At 39.1% G+C, this 15,699-nt stretch overlaps 1 protein-coding gene across 4 annotated transcripts in view; it reads left to right on the forward strand.

Moving 5' to 3' along the window:
• Positions 1-15,699, forward strand: part of LOC126281596 (rho GTPase-activating protein Graf-like) — a 541,774-nt gene that overhangs the window by 511,675 nt on the left and 14,400 nt on the right. For all 4 annotated transcript variants that reach the window (XM_049980690.1, XM_049980689.1, XM_049980691.1 and 1 more), the window contains 4 exons: positions 714-990; positions 7,397-7,516; positions 14,873-14,924; positions 15,521-15,600. In XM_049980690.1, the coding sequence (XP_049836647.1) occupies positions 714-990; positions 7,397-7,516; positions 14,873-14,924; positions 15,521-15,600 (529 nt within the window). The remainder of the gene's footprint in view (positions 1-713; positions 991-7,396; positions 7,517-14,872; positions 14,925-15,520; positions 15,601-15,699) is intronic.

A 15,699-nucleotide genomic window follows, 5' to 3' on the forward strand; every position in this document is an offset into this window, starting at 1 on the left:
GTCCATCAAGTCAGATTGCGCACTGTTTAAGGCACTGGTCTCATATTTAAGAGGCGAAGGTTTATGTAAAGGAAAAAAAAAGTTTAATTCATGTTCGTCAATGAAACTGAGGCCTCTACTTCACTATGGTACTGTTGAATCACATAGATAAGCAGGCAGGCACAGAAACATATACTATTTATGTAAAGGCTTCTGATTTCTTTCGACTGTGGACTAGAACAAGATAATATTGGGTGAAGCGTTTAGAAAAATGGGAATAGGATACCTTCTTAGTTGTTATTCCAGCTACCTCTTCTATTGCTTCAAAGTGTACCTGTATTTGAAAACAAGGGTAGGCGTTTGTTAGATCTTTTTGGGGGAACAATCTCAGCTGTATTTTCCTCAATCGGTTTAGGGAAATATGAATCTGGATGCCCATGGGCAATATAAACCCTATTTCTCTTGAATGTGGGTCCAGTGTAGTAAGCACTATGCCTCCTTGATCAGTTAATTCGTAGGTGGCTACGTAAATTTTGATGTGAAATTTTCCATATTTTTAACATCAAGATCTTTGGGTACGAATAGATCATTGACATATCAAAAACTCTGAGATGGCGATGTGGATTACTTGATGTAAGGACCAAGTTAAATGGAGGTTCTTAGGTTAGACAAACATTTCTGCTGTTAAATATGCTGACACTGTGTTAGTGAAACTGTATTTTCTCTTGGAACAGCTTGTCCGCACATACGACACTCCAACGCCTGTATCGTTGGGAGGAGGAATGAATCACGTAGGAATTACAGGGCCAGGGTATGGTATTTCACCGACTCCGAGTGCACATACGACTGGTCTTCCCACTGCGGCTCATCATAAGTTGCAGCCTTCCATTGTGTCAAGTCGAGTCAGTCCTTCCAGTGTTTCAGCTTTTTCTGAAAGCAACCTGCTGAGTCTTGGGCATCCGTCGTACCACAGCTACCACTCCAAGCCCCATTATTTTTACAGCACAAGGGGTGAGTATGATAATGTATTACACAAAGTTAGCTGCTTGAGAACTTTCTTAAAAGAGATACACATATGATTTTACTTTCTGTGCTTACATTACATGTTAAAAAATGTTAATTCAGCCTCACCCCCCCCCCTCTCTCTCTCTCTCTCTCTCTCTCTCTCTCTCTCTCTGCAATCATAAAGCGAATGAGAGGAGAGGAAAGGGTTCAGTAAAACAGGACTATTAAGGGACCAGATGATGGCAGACAGCAGGAGAGGATAGGCCAGGATTGAAATTACTTGCAGGCATCAACTTGAATTGTCCTTTTTCTGATGTGGCTTTGATGTTGAATAGCTATACTTGCTCCAACTCTATCTGCTTTGAGGGATGCTTCCAAATAAAGTTTCTTTTAGCTTTTGTTCTGATGTACACTGATTGTCAGAACATTACAAGCATTCCCCTCCTGTGAAAATATTTGTTCTTAGTCTATGTACATGACATAATTCAAAAGGTATTTAACATATGTGGTGGAATGGAGAAATTATTCATTTGGCTTCCATGTGGAGAAAAAGGGAAACATTTTGTTTGGATGCCAATAAGAAATGCTATATTGTCATTGCATGGCAGCTTAGTGAGATCATCATGTAAATGGTGAGTTTTACCTGGTTTTCACATGTTAATGGTATTACTGTCAATCAGAAACAGTTAGATGACCGTGAAATCACTCATAGATATCAAGGCTATGAATATATTTGCTTAATCCAAGATCATAGGTATCAAAAGCCTAGCTGACTGTGGATTATATTACTCTTGGGGGGAAAAGTTTTTAAAGTATACATTTCTTTGCACATCATTGAAAATGGTCATATGAAATGGGCAGTCCACATTTATAATCCACTTTAATTGATCACATTATCAATTACTATTTTAATGGACATTAGAACATTATAATTGGACTATGAAAATGAGAAATAAGTTGCCTGGTCAGCTAGATCCAGTTTCCTGTTAAATGTCAGCAGTCACATACCTCTTCACCAAGAGAACGCTAGCCTAACATGTGAACTGTGGGGTATGCACCAACCAGTGATTGCAGTATTACAGTATTGAGAACATTTGGGATGTGTTTGTTACAGTGGCTAACTTGTAATCTGTGGAATGTATAATAATAATAATTATTATTATTATTATTATTATTATTATTGTTGTTGTTGTTATTTTGTCACCCATATGCTTCCCACCATGGTTGATTTCTTCCCAACAAATTCAGCATTTTCCACAGACACCATTATCTGTGTCTTAGGGATAAAAGAATGCTCCTTTGCTTGTTTTACAATTTATTATTAATGTTACTGCAAAAGCTAGGTTTTGGGTTATAAGCCCATTTTCAAGTACACCACTGATTCCCAAAGATGACAATGCACAGATAAACGTGATGACAAGGCAAAGATCATCATCTCGACTTCTTAAGGTATTGATCCAAAGCTTAATATAAAATTACCTAAGTGACAATTTTTTAACAAATTACGTAATTACACAATTCAGCACTTACCCTAACATGACAGGACTAAAGTTATGCACCAACCAAGAACTTTTTAACTATGATGGACTGGGGCGCAAAGTTTTGATTCTATCGTGGGGTTGTGATCGCAACTAAAAGACATGAATAATTGAATTGGGTTTGCTAATTTAATAATAGGTGTGGGGATATACACATCTGTCTTTTAATTTCTATAATTTCTAATGGGTTGAGTTTAGCTCCCTTTTCCTCTGTGTGTTAAGACTTGTACATCTATTGTGAATTTGTGCTTATTGTTCAGTCAATGTTCTGCAAAGGCTGAATCAGGCTTCTTCAATCTCCAGCTTCTGTATTGTTCTTTAAGCCTGGTGCAGAGTGATCTTCCCATCTGTCCAATGTAGCAAGACTGACACCCGCGGCATATGATTTTATAAACTCCACTTTTTGTGATGGCTGATTTGAACAAGCAAGCAAATGTGGGAAATTAAGGAGATGGGACCTGGATAAACTGAAAGAACCAGAGGTTGTACAGAGTTTCAGGGAGAGCATAAGGGAACAATTGACAGGAATAGGGGAAAGAAATACAGTAGAAGAAGAATGGGTAGCTCTGAGGGATGAAGTAGTGAAGGCAGCAGAGGATAAAGTAGGTAAAAAGACAAGGGCTGCTAGAAATCGTTGGGTAACAGAAGAAATATTGAATTTAATTGATGAAAGGAGAAAATATAAAAATGCAGTAAATGAAGCAGGCAAAAAGGAATACAAACGTCTCAAAAATGAGATCGACAGGAAGTGCAAAATGGCTAAACAGGGATGGCTAGAGGACAAATGTAAGGATGTAGAAGCTTATCTCACTAGGGGTAAGATAGATACTGCCTACAGGAAAATTAAAGAGACCTTTGGAGAGAATAGAACCACGTGTATGAATATCAAGAGCTCAGATGGCAACCCAGTTCTAAGCAAAGAAGGGAAGGCAGAAAGGTGGAAGGAGTATATAGAAGGTTTATACAAGGGTGATGTACTTGAGGACAATATTATGGAAATGGAAGAGGATGTAGGTGAAGATGAAATGGGAGATACGATACTGCGTGAAGAGAGTGACAGAGCACTGAAAGACCTGAGCCGAAACAAGGCCCCCGGAGTAGACAACATTCCATTAGAACTACTGACGGCCTTGGGGGAGCCAGTCATGACAAAACTCTACCAGCTGGTGAGCAAGATGTATGAGACAGGTGAAATATCCTCAGACTTCAAGAAGAATATAATAATTCCAATCCCAAAGAAAGCAGGTGCTGACAGATGTGAAAATTACCGAACTATCAGTTTAATAAGTCACAGCTGCAAAATACTAACAAGAATTCTTTACAGACGAATGGAAAAACTGGTAGATGCGGACCTCGGGGAGGATCAGTTTGGATTCCGTTGAAATGTTGGAACACGTGAGGCAATACTGACCTTACGACTTATCTTAGAAGAAAGATTAAGAAAAGGCAAACCTACGTTTCTAGCATTTGTAGACTTAGAGAAAGCTTTTGACAATGTTGACTGGAATACTCTCTTTCAAATTCTAAAGGTAGCAGGGGTAAAATACAGGGAGCGAAAGGCTATTTACAATTTGTACAGAAACCAGATGGCAGTAATAAGAGTCGAGGGGCATGAAAGGGAAGCAGTGGTGGGGAAGGGAGTCAGAGAGGGCTGTAGTCTATCCCCGATGTTATTCAATCTGTATATTGAGCAAGCAGTAAAGGAAAGAAAAGATAAATTCGGAGTAGGTATTAAAATTCATGGAGAAGAAGTAAAAACTTTGAGGTTCGCCGATGACATTGTAATTCTGTCAGAGACGGCAAAGGATTTGGAAGAGCAGTTGAACGGAATGGACAGTGTCTTGAAAGGAGGATATAAGATGAACATCAACAAAAGCAAAACGAGGATAATGGAATGTAGTCAAATTAAATCGGGTCATGCTGAGGGAATTAGATTAGGAAATGAGACACTTAAAGTAGTAAAGGAGTTTTGCTATTTAGGAAGTAAAATAACTGATGATGGTCGAAGTAGAGAGGATATAAAATGTAGACTGGCAATGGCAAGGAAAGCGTTTCTGAAGAATAGAAATTTGTTAACATCGAATATAGATTTAAGTGTCAGGAAGTCGTTTCTGAAAATATTTGTTTGGAGTGTAGCCATGTATGGAAGTGAAACATGGACAATAACTAGTTTGGACAAGAAGAGAATAGAAGCTTTCGAAATGTGGTGCTACAGAAGAATACTGAAGATAAGGTGGATAGATCACGTAACTAATGAGGAGGTATTGAATAGGATTGGGGAGAAGAGAAGTTTGTGGCACAACTTGACTAGAAGAAGGGATCGGTTGGTAGGACATGTTTTGAGGCATCAAGGGATCACAAATTTAGCATTGGAGGGCAGTGTGGAGGGTAAAAATCGTAGAGGGAGACCGAGAGATGAGTACACTAAGCAGATTCAGAAGGATGTAGGTTGTAGTAGGTACTGGGAGATGAAGCAGCTTGCACAGGATAGAGTAGCATGGAGAGCTGCATCAAACCAGTCTCAGGACTGAAGACAACAACAACAACTACCTATTGTCTGAGGGACATAGAAAAACACCAAGAAACCCTTTGCCTTCAAAATGTTACTTATCGTATTTGATGTTTTCCCTATAAAATGTAATCTGCGCCATTTCTTTTCGAGTTTGTCTGTGTTTTTCATTTTGGACAGTATGGATCTGGCTTGCTTCTTCATCTTTTTACCTTAAATTTTATCACCGATGTTAGGGTTAAATTCATTAAAGTCCCTGGTCAGAATCTTCTTGGGACATACGGATAGAAAGGAGACAGTGGATCATGTGGGGGAATGCTGCATGTTTATAGGTTGTAAGATATGAACCAGTGGCACACTGATATAAAGGTCGGCATGGAGTTGGGGAGGAGGGGGGGGCAGCATAAATTTCCTGGACATCAGCGTAAATATAAAGGCAGTAACCATAAAATTTGCTGAAAAGATTATTCATCACAGCTTCCTCCGACATCCTACAACCTATAAACATGCAGCCTTCCACCACAACATCCATTGTCTCATTTCTATCCTTATGTGCCAAGAAGACTTTGTCCAGGAACTTAACACAATAAAAGCTATAGCCACAAATAATGATTTTTAACCCCCCACATCATTGATAAAATTTTAGGTAAAAAGATAAAGAAGTGAGCCAGGTCCCTACTGTCCCCGATAAAATACACAGACTGGAAAAGAAATGGTGCAGGTAACCTTTTATGGGGAAAACATCCAAGAGGATAAGTAACATTTTGAAGGCAAAGGCTTTCTTTGTGTTTTTCTATGTCCCCCAGACAATAGGTAGTTGCTTGTTCAATGCAAAAGCCATCACAAAAAATGGGGCTTATATAATCACATGGCATGAGTGTTGGGTCTTGCTCCAATGGACAGATGGCGAGGTCAATCTGCACCAGGCTTAAGCTGTAGATTGAAGAAGTGTGATTCAGCCTTTGCAGAACATTGACTGAAAAATAACCACAAATACATAATAGATGTACAGGTTTTACACACAGAGGAAAAGGGGGGCTAAACTCAACCAATTTGAAATCTTCGAAATTAAAAATGAGCAAACCCAATTCAGTTATTCACCTATTTTAGATGAAATCACAACCCCAGGATAGAAGGAAAACTTTAGGCCCCAGTCTATCGTAGTTAAAAAAATTCTTGGCTGGTGCATAACTTTAGTCCTGTCATGTCTGGGTAATTGCTGAATTATGTAATTACGTATGTAATTTGTTAAAAAATTTTACATTAAGCTATGGAATGATACCTTAAGAAGTTGAGACGATTATCTTTGCCTTGTCACCATGTTTATGTGTGCATTGTCATCTTTGGGAAGCAGTAATGTACTTGAAAATCGGCTTATAACTCAAAACCAAGGTTGTGCAGTAACATTAATAATAAACTGTGAAACAAGACCAAAAACAGTGTTTGTTTGCTTAATTCACAATGTTTCATGAAGAACCCACAGTTAATGCAATTAAAATGCCACTGTGGTTTCATGAGCAAAATTGTTAATTTCATTTGATTTCTTGTTTCTCAAAAACTGCCAAATTTTAATCCTAGGGAAGACATTCTGTTTGTTCCAAAGCACCTGTTCAAAATTCACATGCTGTCTCCCCATAATCTGAGGGAACAGTTTGAATTATAACTTAGGTTGATCTACGGGACAAATAATAAATAAATAAAATAAATAAATCTGATGCTGTGGACCTCTGGCCACATAGGGGTGACCAACTGGTTCCTTGCCATTACAAACAACAACTGTTTTGCATGCCTAAGGATTACCAACATGCAGCTAAGTAATTTGTGCAAATCCCCTGATGAATCACGTTTTTGCTGTCATCAACTAAATACAAATCTTTTTCTTATTTTGAGATGAGAACCGTAAAGAAGTGATAAAATTGAGTAATGTGATGAGTGGTATACAGTGCCCACTACTACACTAATATGTAGCAGAAACAGTATCTTTCTTTTGTCTCCTGTGTCTACTACTACTTGTCATAGTTGATAAAAATTGAGAAAAGCCTAGAAAGTTTAAAGTAAAACTACTGTTTTGCTGTGCCCAGTAAATGGCAGAAAAGAGGTATAAATTGGAATTTCAACAGATTATGTTTTTCAGTAACAAGCTGATTATTATTATCATCCAAGTTGAGAGTTGATGTAAATTTATATTCCACGTCACTGAATTCTCCCCATGCAAAAATTTGTGTAAATTGTGTGCATCCATTTTCATAGCAATTTTATTTGTATAAAATTATGAAGCCAAATGATAGAACAGTCTGATTTTAATTAACTAAATTAACTTCTTATATTGTGTGCTCATATTTTGTCATTACATATACTGATGTAGGTAGTCCTGAACGCTTGGATGTCAGTATGAGCAGTTCAACAGAAACTCTGCCTGTCTCTGTGAGGGATGGAAGTGGTAGCCTGGTCCACGTCCAAGACTCGCCACAGAAGAACAAGAGAGGTATGTAACATTAAAATGGTGCAGATAAATGCTTTCAATGATTCCACATTTTCATGTTGCAGTTAAAAGCAGAATATTACTCTTCATTGTATCCAGGCATTATAAAGTTAGGGGTGGACTTTGCAAGAGGTAGCATAATGAGTTCTGTTTTTGCTACTTCAAAAATGGAGTTGTGCCCAATGACTCAGTTTCGGCAGCTTACTGGTGGCACAGAGGAAGATGATGATTGTTAAAAATGAGGGACATAGATAACAGAAATTTAAAAAAAATGAAGAATTAATGTTACATGACAAGTAATACCACACTCAGAAGGAGGCAGTTCATTGACCCTCACCCCCAGGCTGGCCTCGGGCTTCAGATTTATCATCTATCTTTTTACTAAGTGAAAAGTTTTGCCCTTCTAGGGTCTGATTGAACTAGTTGACTATGGAAGTTTGTTGCTCCACAATCAAAGTTTTCGTGGAATTTTTTCCAATTTTTAATCAGGATGACTAAAATTATGTTCTGGATCACTTGCTATTTGCACAGATGGTTAGTAGAACAGCAGTGATTCAACACCACAATATTACGCGCTAAACAAGCGAGACCCTTACGCAAAATTAAATCAGCCCAAAATTTAATTGTTAGAAAAAATGAGCTCTATAATTTGAGTTTACTTTTACTGTCAGTAATATGCATTGAAGGAATTGTTAATTAATCTCTGATCACTCTTTCTACTTAAGAGCAACATTATTACTTTACATTGCAGTTTAATTGTAATATATTTTCTGTTGTATTCTGACATAGTCAGGTTGGAGATAACCGACATATAAATGTAAAAATTACACATTCTTATAAATAATCGTGTATTAGTCAAGACTGCAAAATTTATTTGAATTATGCTAAATAGTTTGTTGGCTAAAACACGTAGCCATCCTCAAGTCTGAAACTTTATAGAAAATTACACATGAGGGAGATTAGTATGTGATAAACTGTCATTATGACAAAGGTTATGCAAAGTCAGTACATACCAAATATGACAAACATTGCTACATTGCCAAGCCAGTAAGAGACACATTGTCATCAGTTAACTACATGCTTGTTCTTAACAGCATTCATAGTGCAACCTTTATGTACACGTACAGATTGATGAACATTAACAATATTATTGAAAAGAAAGTTGCTACTCACCATGAAGCAGCAATGCTGAGTCGCAGATAGACACAACAGAAAGATTGTCACTATTTTTTTCCCACTATCTGGGACTAAGCATATCTGCTAAATGGTGAGTAGCAAATTTCTTTTTCTTAATTTGTTACATTTCATCTTGGATTTTCCATTGTTTGGTGAACATTAATATAAACATTGTTTTAAAAAATACAAATAAATAGAAAATATGGTACCGTGTGTCGCTGTACTACGTAATTCATCCCCAAATGTGTGAGATCATCATACATATTGCACAAGAACATTGTATCAGCTATTATCCATGTCACCTAACTTCAGTAAGTAACTGATAAATATACCTGTGTCAGGGTAGGCAGAATACTGACTGATGTTATGTGCTAGAGCTTACAGGAGAACTACTTGCCAGTAGGTGTCACTGCATTTATAGTACATTAATTCAAGCAGAAGAATGGATGTACCAACCATTAAATGATGTATACATAATGTTATAATAATAATTGTAGATGTATACAGAATGTTATAATAATAATTGTAGTTAAACGAGTGGAGAAGCCCAGATAACAACAGACAGCATAAGTGTAATATACACTTGTATTTCAAAGTGTCAAGATACCAGTAGATGGCATATAATGTAATTCAGAATAATAATAACAAAACCTATATCATCATAATACTAAGTTATTACTTGTAACTAATCTGAAGCATTGAAGCATCCAATATTAAAGGATATAAAATCATACGTAAGTGAGGTACGAACTGAGACCCACTTTGCCTCATCCTCAGAATGTAAGTTAATGGCATAGGCAGTTCAGAAGTATATGAAAGGATTGCGTGGCAGCATTCATAACAACAATGTTCACATAGTGAATATTATATAATTTAGAGGCACTTGTAAAACTTGGGCATCATTTTAAATACATGGTTCAGTTACATTAATATGACCACCACCTATGTTGGACGTCATTGTGCGATAACCATCCACAGATGGCAGGTAGCAGCAATAGCAGTGGAGGGTATGTAAAACTAGTCAGTGGGGAGGGGGGGATGTGGAAAATAGCCCAGTTGTTGTCGTGTTGCAGATACGGAGCGATTTATTTGATGTCCAAAAGGGCATGATCGTTGTTTTTTGGACCAAGGGTGTAAACTGTTTTTGTGCTGCCGTGGTTAAAGTGTACCGTGCATGGCAAAATGGCACTGTCCAAAACCAGCACCAAGGCAACTGAGTTGTATCACAAGCCATAGATGGTAGGGGTGAACACTGGCTGCAGAGATATGTAGGGACAAATAGATGCTCAACTGTTGAGTAACTGATCACTCAGATGAACCAAGGGCATGTCAACAGTGTCTCCTCATTCATCGAATGTTGCTGCTTAAGGACCTCCTCTCCAGTCACCTGGTTCATTGGTGATGAAGGCTGGAACTTACAGGCCATTACCACAGCTGTACATCCAGTGGGTGGCAACAGGTGGCCTTTCGAGATGAATCACGTTTACTGCAACACAGGACTGCAAGGAAACATCCTGCAATAATCGTTGGAAGTGTCTATGCTGGAGGAGAGAGCGTTATGGTCTGGGGAATGTTTTCGTGGCATTCTCTCAGTGAGCTCACCAGTCTGGACACACCTATGAAATATTTCTGCCAAGAGAGAGTAGTTACTATTCTTTAATACTAAAATGTCCTTATTCAGCAGTTACTTTACTGCATGTCTCTAAGTATTTATGTATACTTCAATGTACTATTGCCTGAATATTAGACCTCTCATCGTATGTGATTATCCTATGACATTTTCTGACAGGTAGCCAGGATGACAATTTATCTTCTAGTAAAGGCATTGTATTTGACATTCAATGGCCCAGATTTTTTGCACTGTTATATAGCTACTACTATTCATATATACATTAGTATTAAGACAAATCTTATGTTTTCATTATACATCTGGTGTTATTTCTTACATATATACATTTCAAATACACTCCTGGAAATGGAAAAAAGAACACATTGACACCGGTGTGTCAGACCCACCATACTTGCTCCGGACACTGTGAGAGGGCTGTACAAGCAATGATCACACGCATGGCACAGCGGACACACCAGGAACCGTGGTGTTGGCCGTCGAATGGCGCTAGCTGCGCAGCATTTGTGCACCGCCGCCGTCAGTGTCAGCCAGTTTGCCATGGCATACGGAGCTCCATCACAGTCTTTAACACTGGTAGCATGCCGCGACAGCGTGCACGTGAACCGTATGTGCAGTTGACGGACTTTGAGCGAGGGCATATAGTGGGCATGCGGGAGGCCGGGTGGACGTACCGCCGAATTGATCAATACGTGGGGCATGAGGTCTCCACAGTACATCGATGTTGTCGCCAGTGGTCGGCGGAAGGTGCACGTGCCCGTCGACCTGGGACTGGACCGCAGCGACGCACGGATGCACGCCAAGACCGTAGGACCCTACGTAGTGCCGTAGGAGACCGTACTGCCACTTCCCAGCAAATTAGGGACACTGTTGCTCCTGGGGTATCGACTAGGCCCATTCGCAACCGTCTCCATGAAGCCGGGCTATGGTCCCGCACACCGTTAGGCCGTCTTCCGCTCACGCCCCAACATCGTGCAGCCCGCCTCCAGTGGTGTCACGACAGGCGTGAATGGAGGGACGAATGGAGACGTGTCGTCTTCAGCGATGAGAGTCGCTTCTGCCTTGGTGCCAATGATGGTCGTATGCGTGTTTGGCGCCGTGCAGGTGAGCGCCACAATCAGGACTGCATACGACCGAGGCACACAGGGCCAACACCCGGCATCATGGTGTGGGGAGCGATCTCCTACACTGGTCATCGAATCCATCGTTCTACCATTCCTAGACCGGCAAGGGAACTTGCTGTTCCAACAGCACAATGCACGTCTGCATGTATCCCGTGCCACGCAACGTGCTCTAGCAGGTGTAAGTCAACTACCCTGGCCAGCAAGATCTCCGGATCTGTCCCCCATTGAGCATGTTTGGGACTGGATGAAGCGTCGTCTCACGCGGTCTGCATGTCCAGCACGAACGCTGGTCCAACTGAGGCGCCAGGTGGAAATGGCATGGCAAGCCGTTCAACAGGACTACATCCAGCATCTCTACGATCGTCTCCATGGGAGAAGAGCAGCCTGCATTGCTGCGAAAGGTGGATATACACTGTATTAGTGCCGACATTGTGCATGCTCTGTTGCCTGTGTCTATGTGCCTGTGGTTCTGTCAGTGTGATCATGTGATGTATCTGACCCCAGGAATGTGTCAATAAAGTTTCCCCTTCCTGGGACAATGAATTCACGGTGTTCTTATTTCAATTTCCAGGAGTGTATTATTTAGTGTATAACAGTCTTTTCGTTGTACCTAGTTTAGCATTATTGGTCTTGTTTGAGTATATCGTCATTCATTTGCTTATGAATAAAAATGTACACTATATTATTGTTATTTTCTTTTAAGTGTAAGCTGCTGACCAGTTTTGTCCCTTGTAATGGAACCATTGCTATAATTTGTATGTTTCATGCACTGTCGTATAACATTAATTTTATTTCTTCTTCTTTTTTTTTTTCTCTTTTCTTTGATAGGGCACATTCATGTCAGATATCTTCATACATGTGTGCGATGCATATGAAAATATGATTTGTTATGGCTTTTGTACATATTATATTCTAGTAGATATGATACTTTCATCCTAGTATCTACTGGTTTCGGTATTGCGTTGATTTACAACCGTTAATACTGTGAAGGCTTGTGATTTGCCTAGGCTATGAATTGTGAGTTATGTTTCAAATGATGCATAAGTTTTATAAGTGCCTTTGAACTATGTAATACTCACTATGTGAATATTGTTGTTATGGATACTGGCATACATCCATTCATATGCCCCCAAATTGCCTATGCCATTATCTTACATTCTTAGAATAAAGCAAATGGGTCTCAGATTCATGCCTAACTTACATACAGCTTTATATCCTTTAATATTGGGTAGTTAAATGCTTTAGATTGGTTATGCCTAATTGCTTAATGTCATTTATAATACAAATTTTGTTGTTCTGAATTACATCGTAAAAAAATTATCCATTTTGTCACTTTGAAACATGTATGTATGTATGTTGCCATTGTACTGTTTGTTGTTATCTGGGGTTCTCTATGTTTATTATTATTATTATTACTGTTATATTCTGTGTATGTCATATACAGATTTTTACAATTGTAATTTTCAATTATTTTGCTTCAAGTAATATATTGGAAACGGAGTTTTTCTCTAAGCCCATCACATAACATCATTCGGTGCTGCTACTCAGCCTGCTACAACACGGACATAGTACTCTGTTACTCACTGGTGCTATGTGAAAATGATAAATTTTTCAAATAGTTTTTGATATGCTCTCTCCATATTTGTATACTAGCTGATACAATTTGTACGGTGATCTCTCACATTTGGATAAGAATTATGTGGTGTCAACCTGCTCCATCTTCTTCTCCTTGTGCCTGTGGCCCACGTTGGTGCAGGGATGACAGGTTTATGAATGAATTTAGCATGGGTAGTTTAATGGGTGGACGGATGCTCTTCCCGTTGCCACACGGTAAAACCCCATCCCTCTCCCCAAAGGACAGAATGTGTGTACCCCACCCTCTCCCCCAGTTGTCTGTGTGTAGTGTTCCCACCCTCTTCCCCAGTTGTCTGTGTGTAGTGTTATTTATGTGAAATTGAGCATGAAAGTTTTCTAAATGTTTGCAGTTGTGTAAACTAAGGCAAGATTTAGGTATCAGCATAGTATTCACCTAGATAAATATGGGAAACTGCCTGAAAAACACATCCCGGCTGGTTGGCACACTGACATCATTGTTAATCCACTGAGCAAATTAGATCTGGGGTGGGTCATGCAGTTTCATCTGTGTAATGATACAGTGACACAATGGGTCATATTTCTTATTTGATTTGTATATTTTTATGTGAAGTTTATATTAATGTTCATTTAGCTTTAAATGTTTAATGAGGTTGGGCTATAGGTTATGAAAGTTGTTAAACATAAGAATGTAATTTATTGATGACAATGTGTCTCCTACTTGCTTTTGCTGGACTCGCATTTGGGAGGACTATGGTTCAAATCCTCAACGACCATCCTGAACTCGGTTTTCTGTGATTTCCCTAAATCGCTTAAGGCAAATGTCAGGATGGTTCCTTTAAAAGGGCACAGATGACATCTTTCCCCATCCTTCTCCAATACAATGGGATCGATGATCTCGCTGTTTGGTCCCGTCCCCCGAATCACTCAGTCAATCAATCAATCCTACCATCTTGGCTGAGTTTGTCATATTTGGTATGTATTGACTTTGCATAATGTTTGTCATAATGACAGTTTGTTTCACCCTACTCTCCCTCATGTGGAATTTTCTATAAAAATTCAGATCTGAAGATGGGCAGCTTTTTAGCCCAAACTGGGTATCATTGTAGTAAATAAATTTTGCAGTGTTGATTAATAAAGGATTATGTATAACGTTTGAACAAAACTGTAATTATTTCAAAATATAATGCTAAAATAAATGAAAAGCCTTGTGAATTCTTAATGCTTCTGAAGTTCATTATTTCTGAAATTTGATTCAGCAGATGTGACAAGATTGTAAGACAGTGACTATGGTGCATATTCTTGATGTGAGAAGAGGACCCTTTGGATTGATGTTGACAGATTCTGAACATATTGTTTGTTCAGGAACCTGCCACTCAACTGTCCCTTAGCCAGTTACTTCACAAGATGGCTCCCTGTATACAAATGCAACTATATTTGCAAGACACTATAACTATGCAAGCGGCATGATATACTTGCTTACTTCAGTGTCTCAACAATAACTATTCCTTTCTTCCACTTCCTGCTGTAGATTATCCTTCCACAGATATTTCACACAAACACCTGCTGTCCAGTTGTGTGCATATTCTTGAGTTATATATATTTGTGTCCAATTTCATGAACTAATACGGTTCTCCACAGTTAGAAAGAGTAAGTACAATTTTTGACGTGTACTGGTGCATTCACATGATGTATTCCGAAATTGAGATACAGACTTATTTTTTCTGATAAATAGGGGAGAGAAATGATTATTTTTTTACAAGTCAAATCACATTCATATTGTCACATTACTGTCTCAGCAGTTACGTTAATTATTTGCCAATACTGTCCTTGTTTCAGGAGGAACACTGCATGGAAATTACACAGCAGTTTACCGGCCACCTCAGGATATGTGAGTAGTGTTTTCATGCTTAAATCTCTTTCTAACATGTTACTGCTCTCGGAATGTTTTTATTGTTCTCATATTCTCCAAGTCAGTCAATTATTATGAGTGTTTTGAGAAATGAGACTTAATTCAGCTCTCTCTCTCTCTCTCTCTCTCTCTCTCTCTCTCTCTCTCTCTCTCTCTGTCTCTGTCTCTCTCTCTCTGTCTCTCTGTGTGTGTGTGTGTGTGTGTGTGTGTGTGTGTGTGTGTGTGTGTAAAATAGTTAATAAAAAAAGTGATGACAAATGTAAAAAACCGAGCGAGGTGGCGCAGTGGCTAGCACACTGGACTCGCATTCGGGAGGACGACGGTTCAATCCCGTCTCCGGCCATCCTGATTTAGGTTTTCCGTGATTTCCCTAAATCGCTTCAGGCAAATGCCAGGATGGTTCCTTTGAAAGGGCACGGCCGATTTCCTTCCCAATCCTTCCCTGACCCGACCTTGCGCTCCCTCTCTAATGACCTCGTTGAAGATGGGACGTTAAACACTAACCACCACCTCCACCACAAATGTAAAATAAAATACAGTGATGTTTTCTCTGAGTACATTGTTGTTTCTTGCAGGAGAGTTCGTACATTGTATGCTTGCCAAGGAGAGAACGATGGAGAACTTTCATTTGAACCTAACCAGATCATCACTAATGGTGAGTTCAATGTGTGCACTTTTTTAAAAGCTAGGTTAAAATATTTGTTTATTACTCTTTTGCCAAGGATAATCTTCAGTGCAAATGAATTAGCTACCT

The sequence above is a fragment of the Schistocerca gregaria genome, chromosome 7 (assembly GCF_023897955.1).
Source record: "Schistocerca gregaria isolate iqSchGreg1 chromosome 7, iqSchGreg1.2, whole genome shotgun sequence".
In the NCBI taxonomy this organism is placed as follows: Eukaryota; Metazoa; Arthropoda; class Insecta; order Orthoptera; family Acrididae; genus Schistocerca; species Schistocerca gregaria.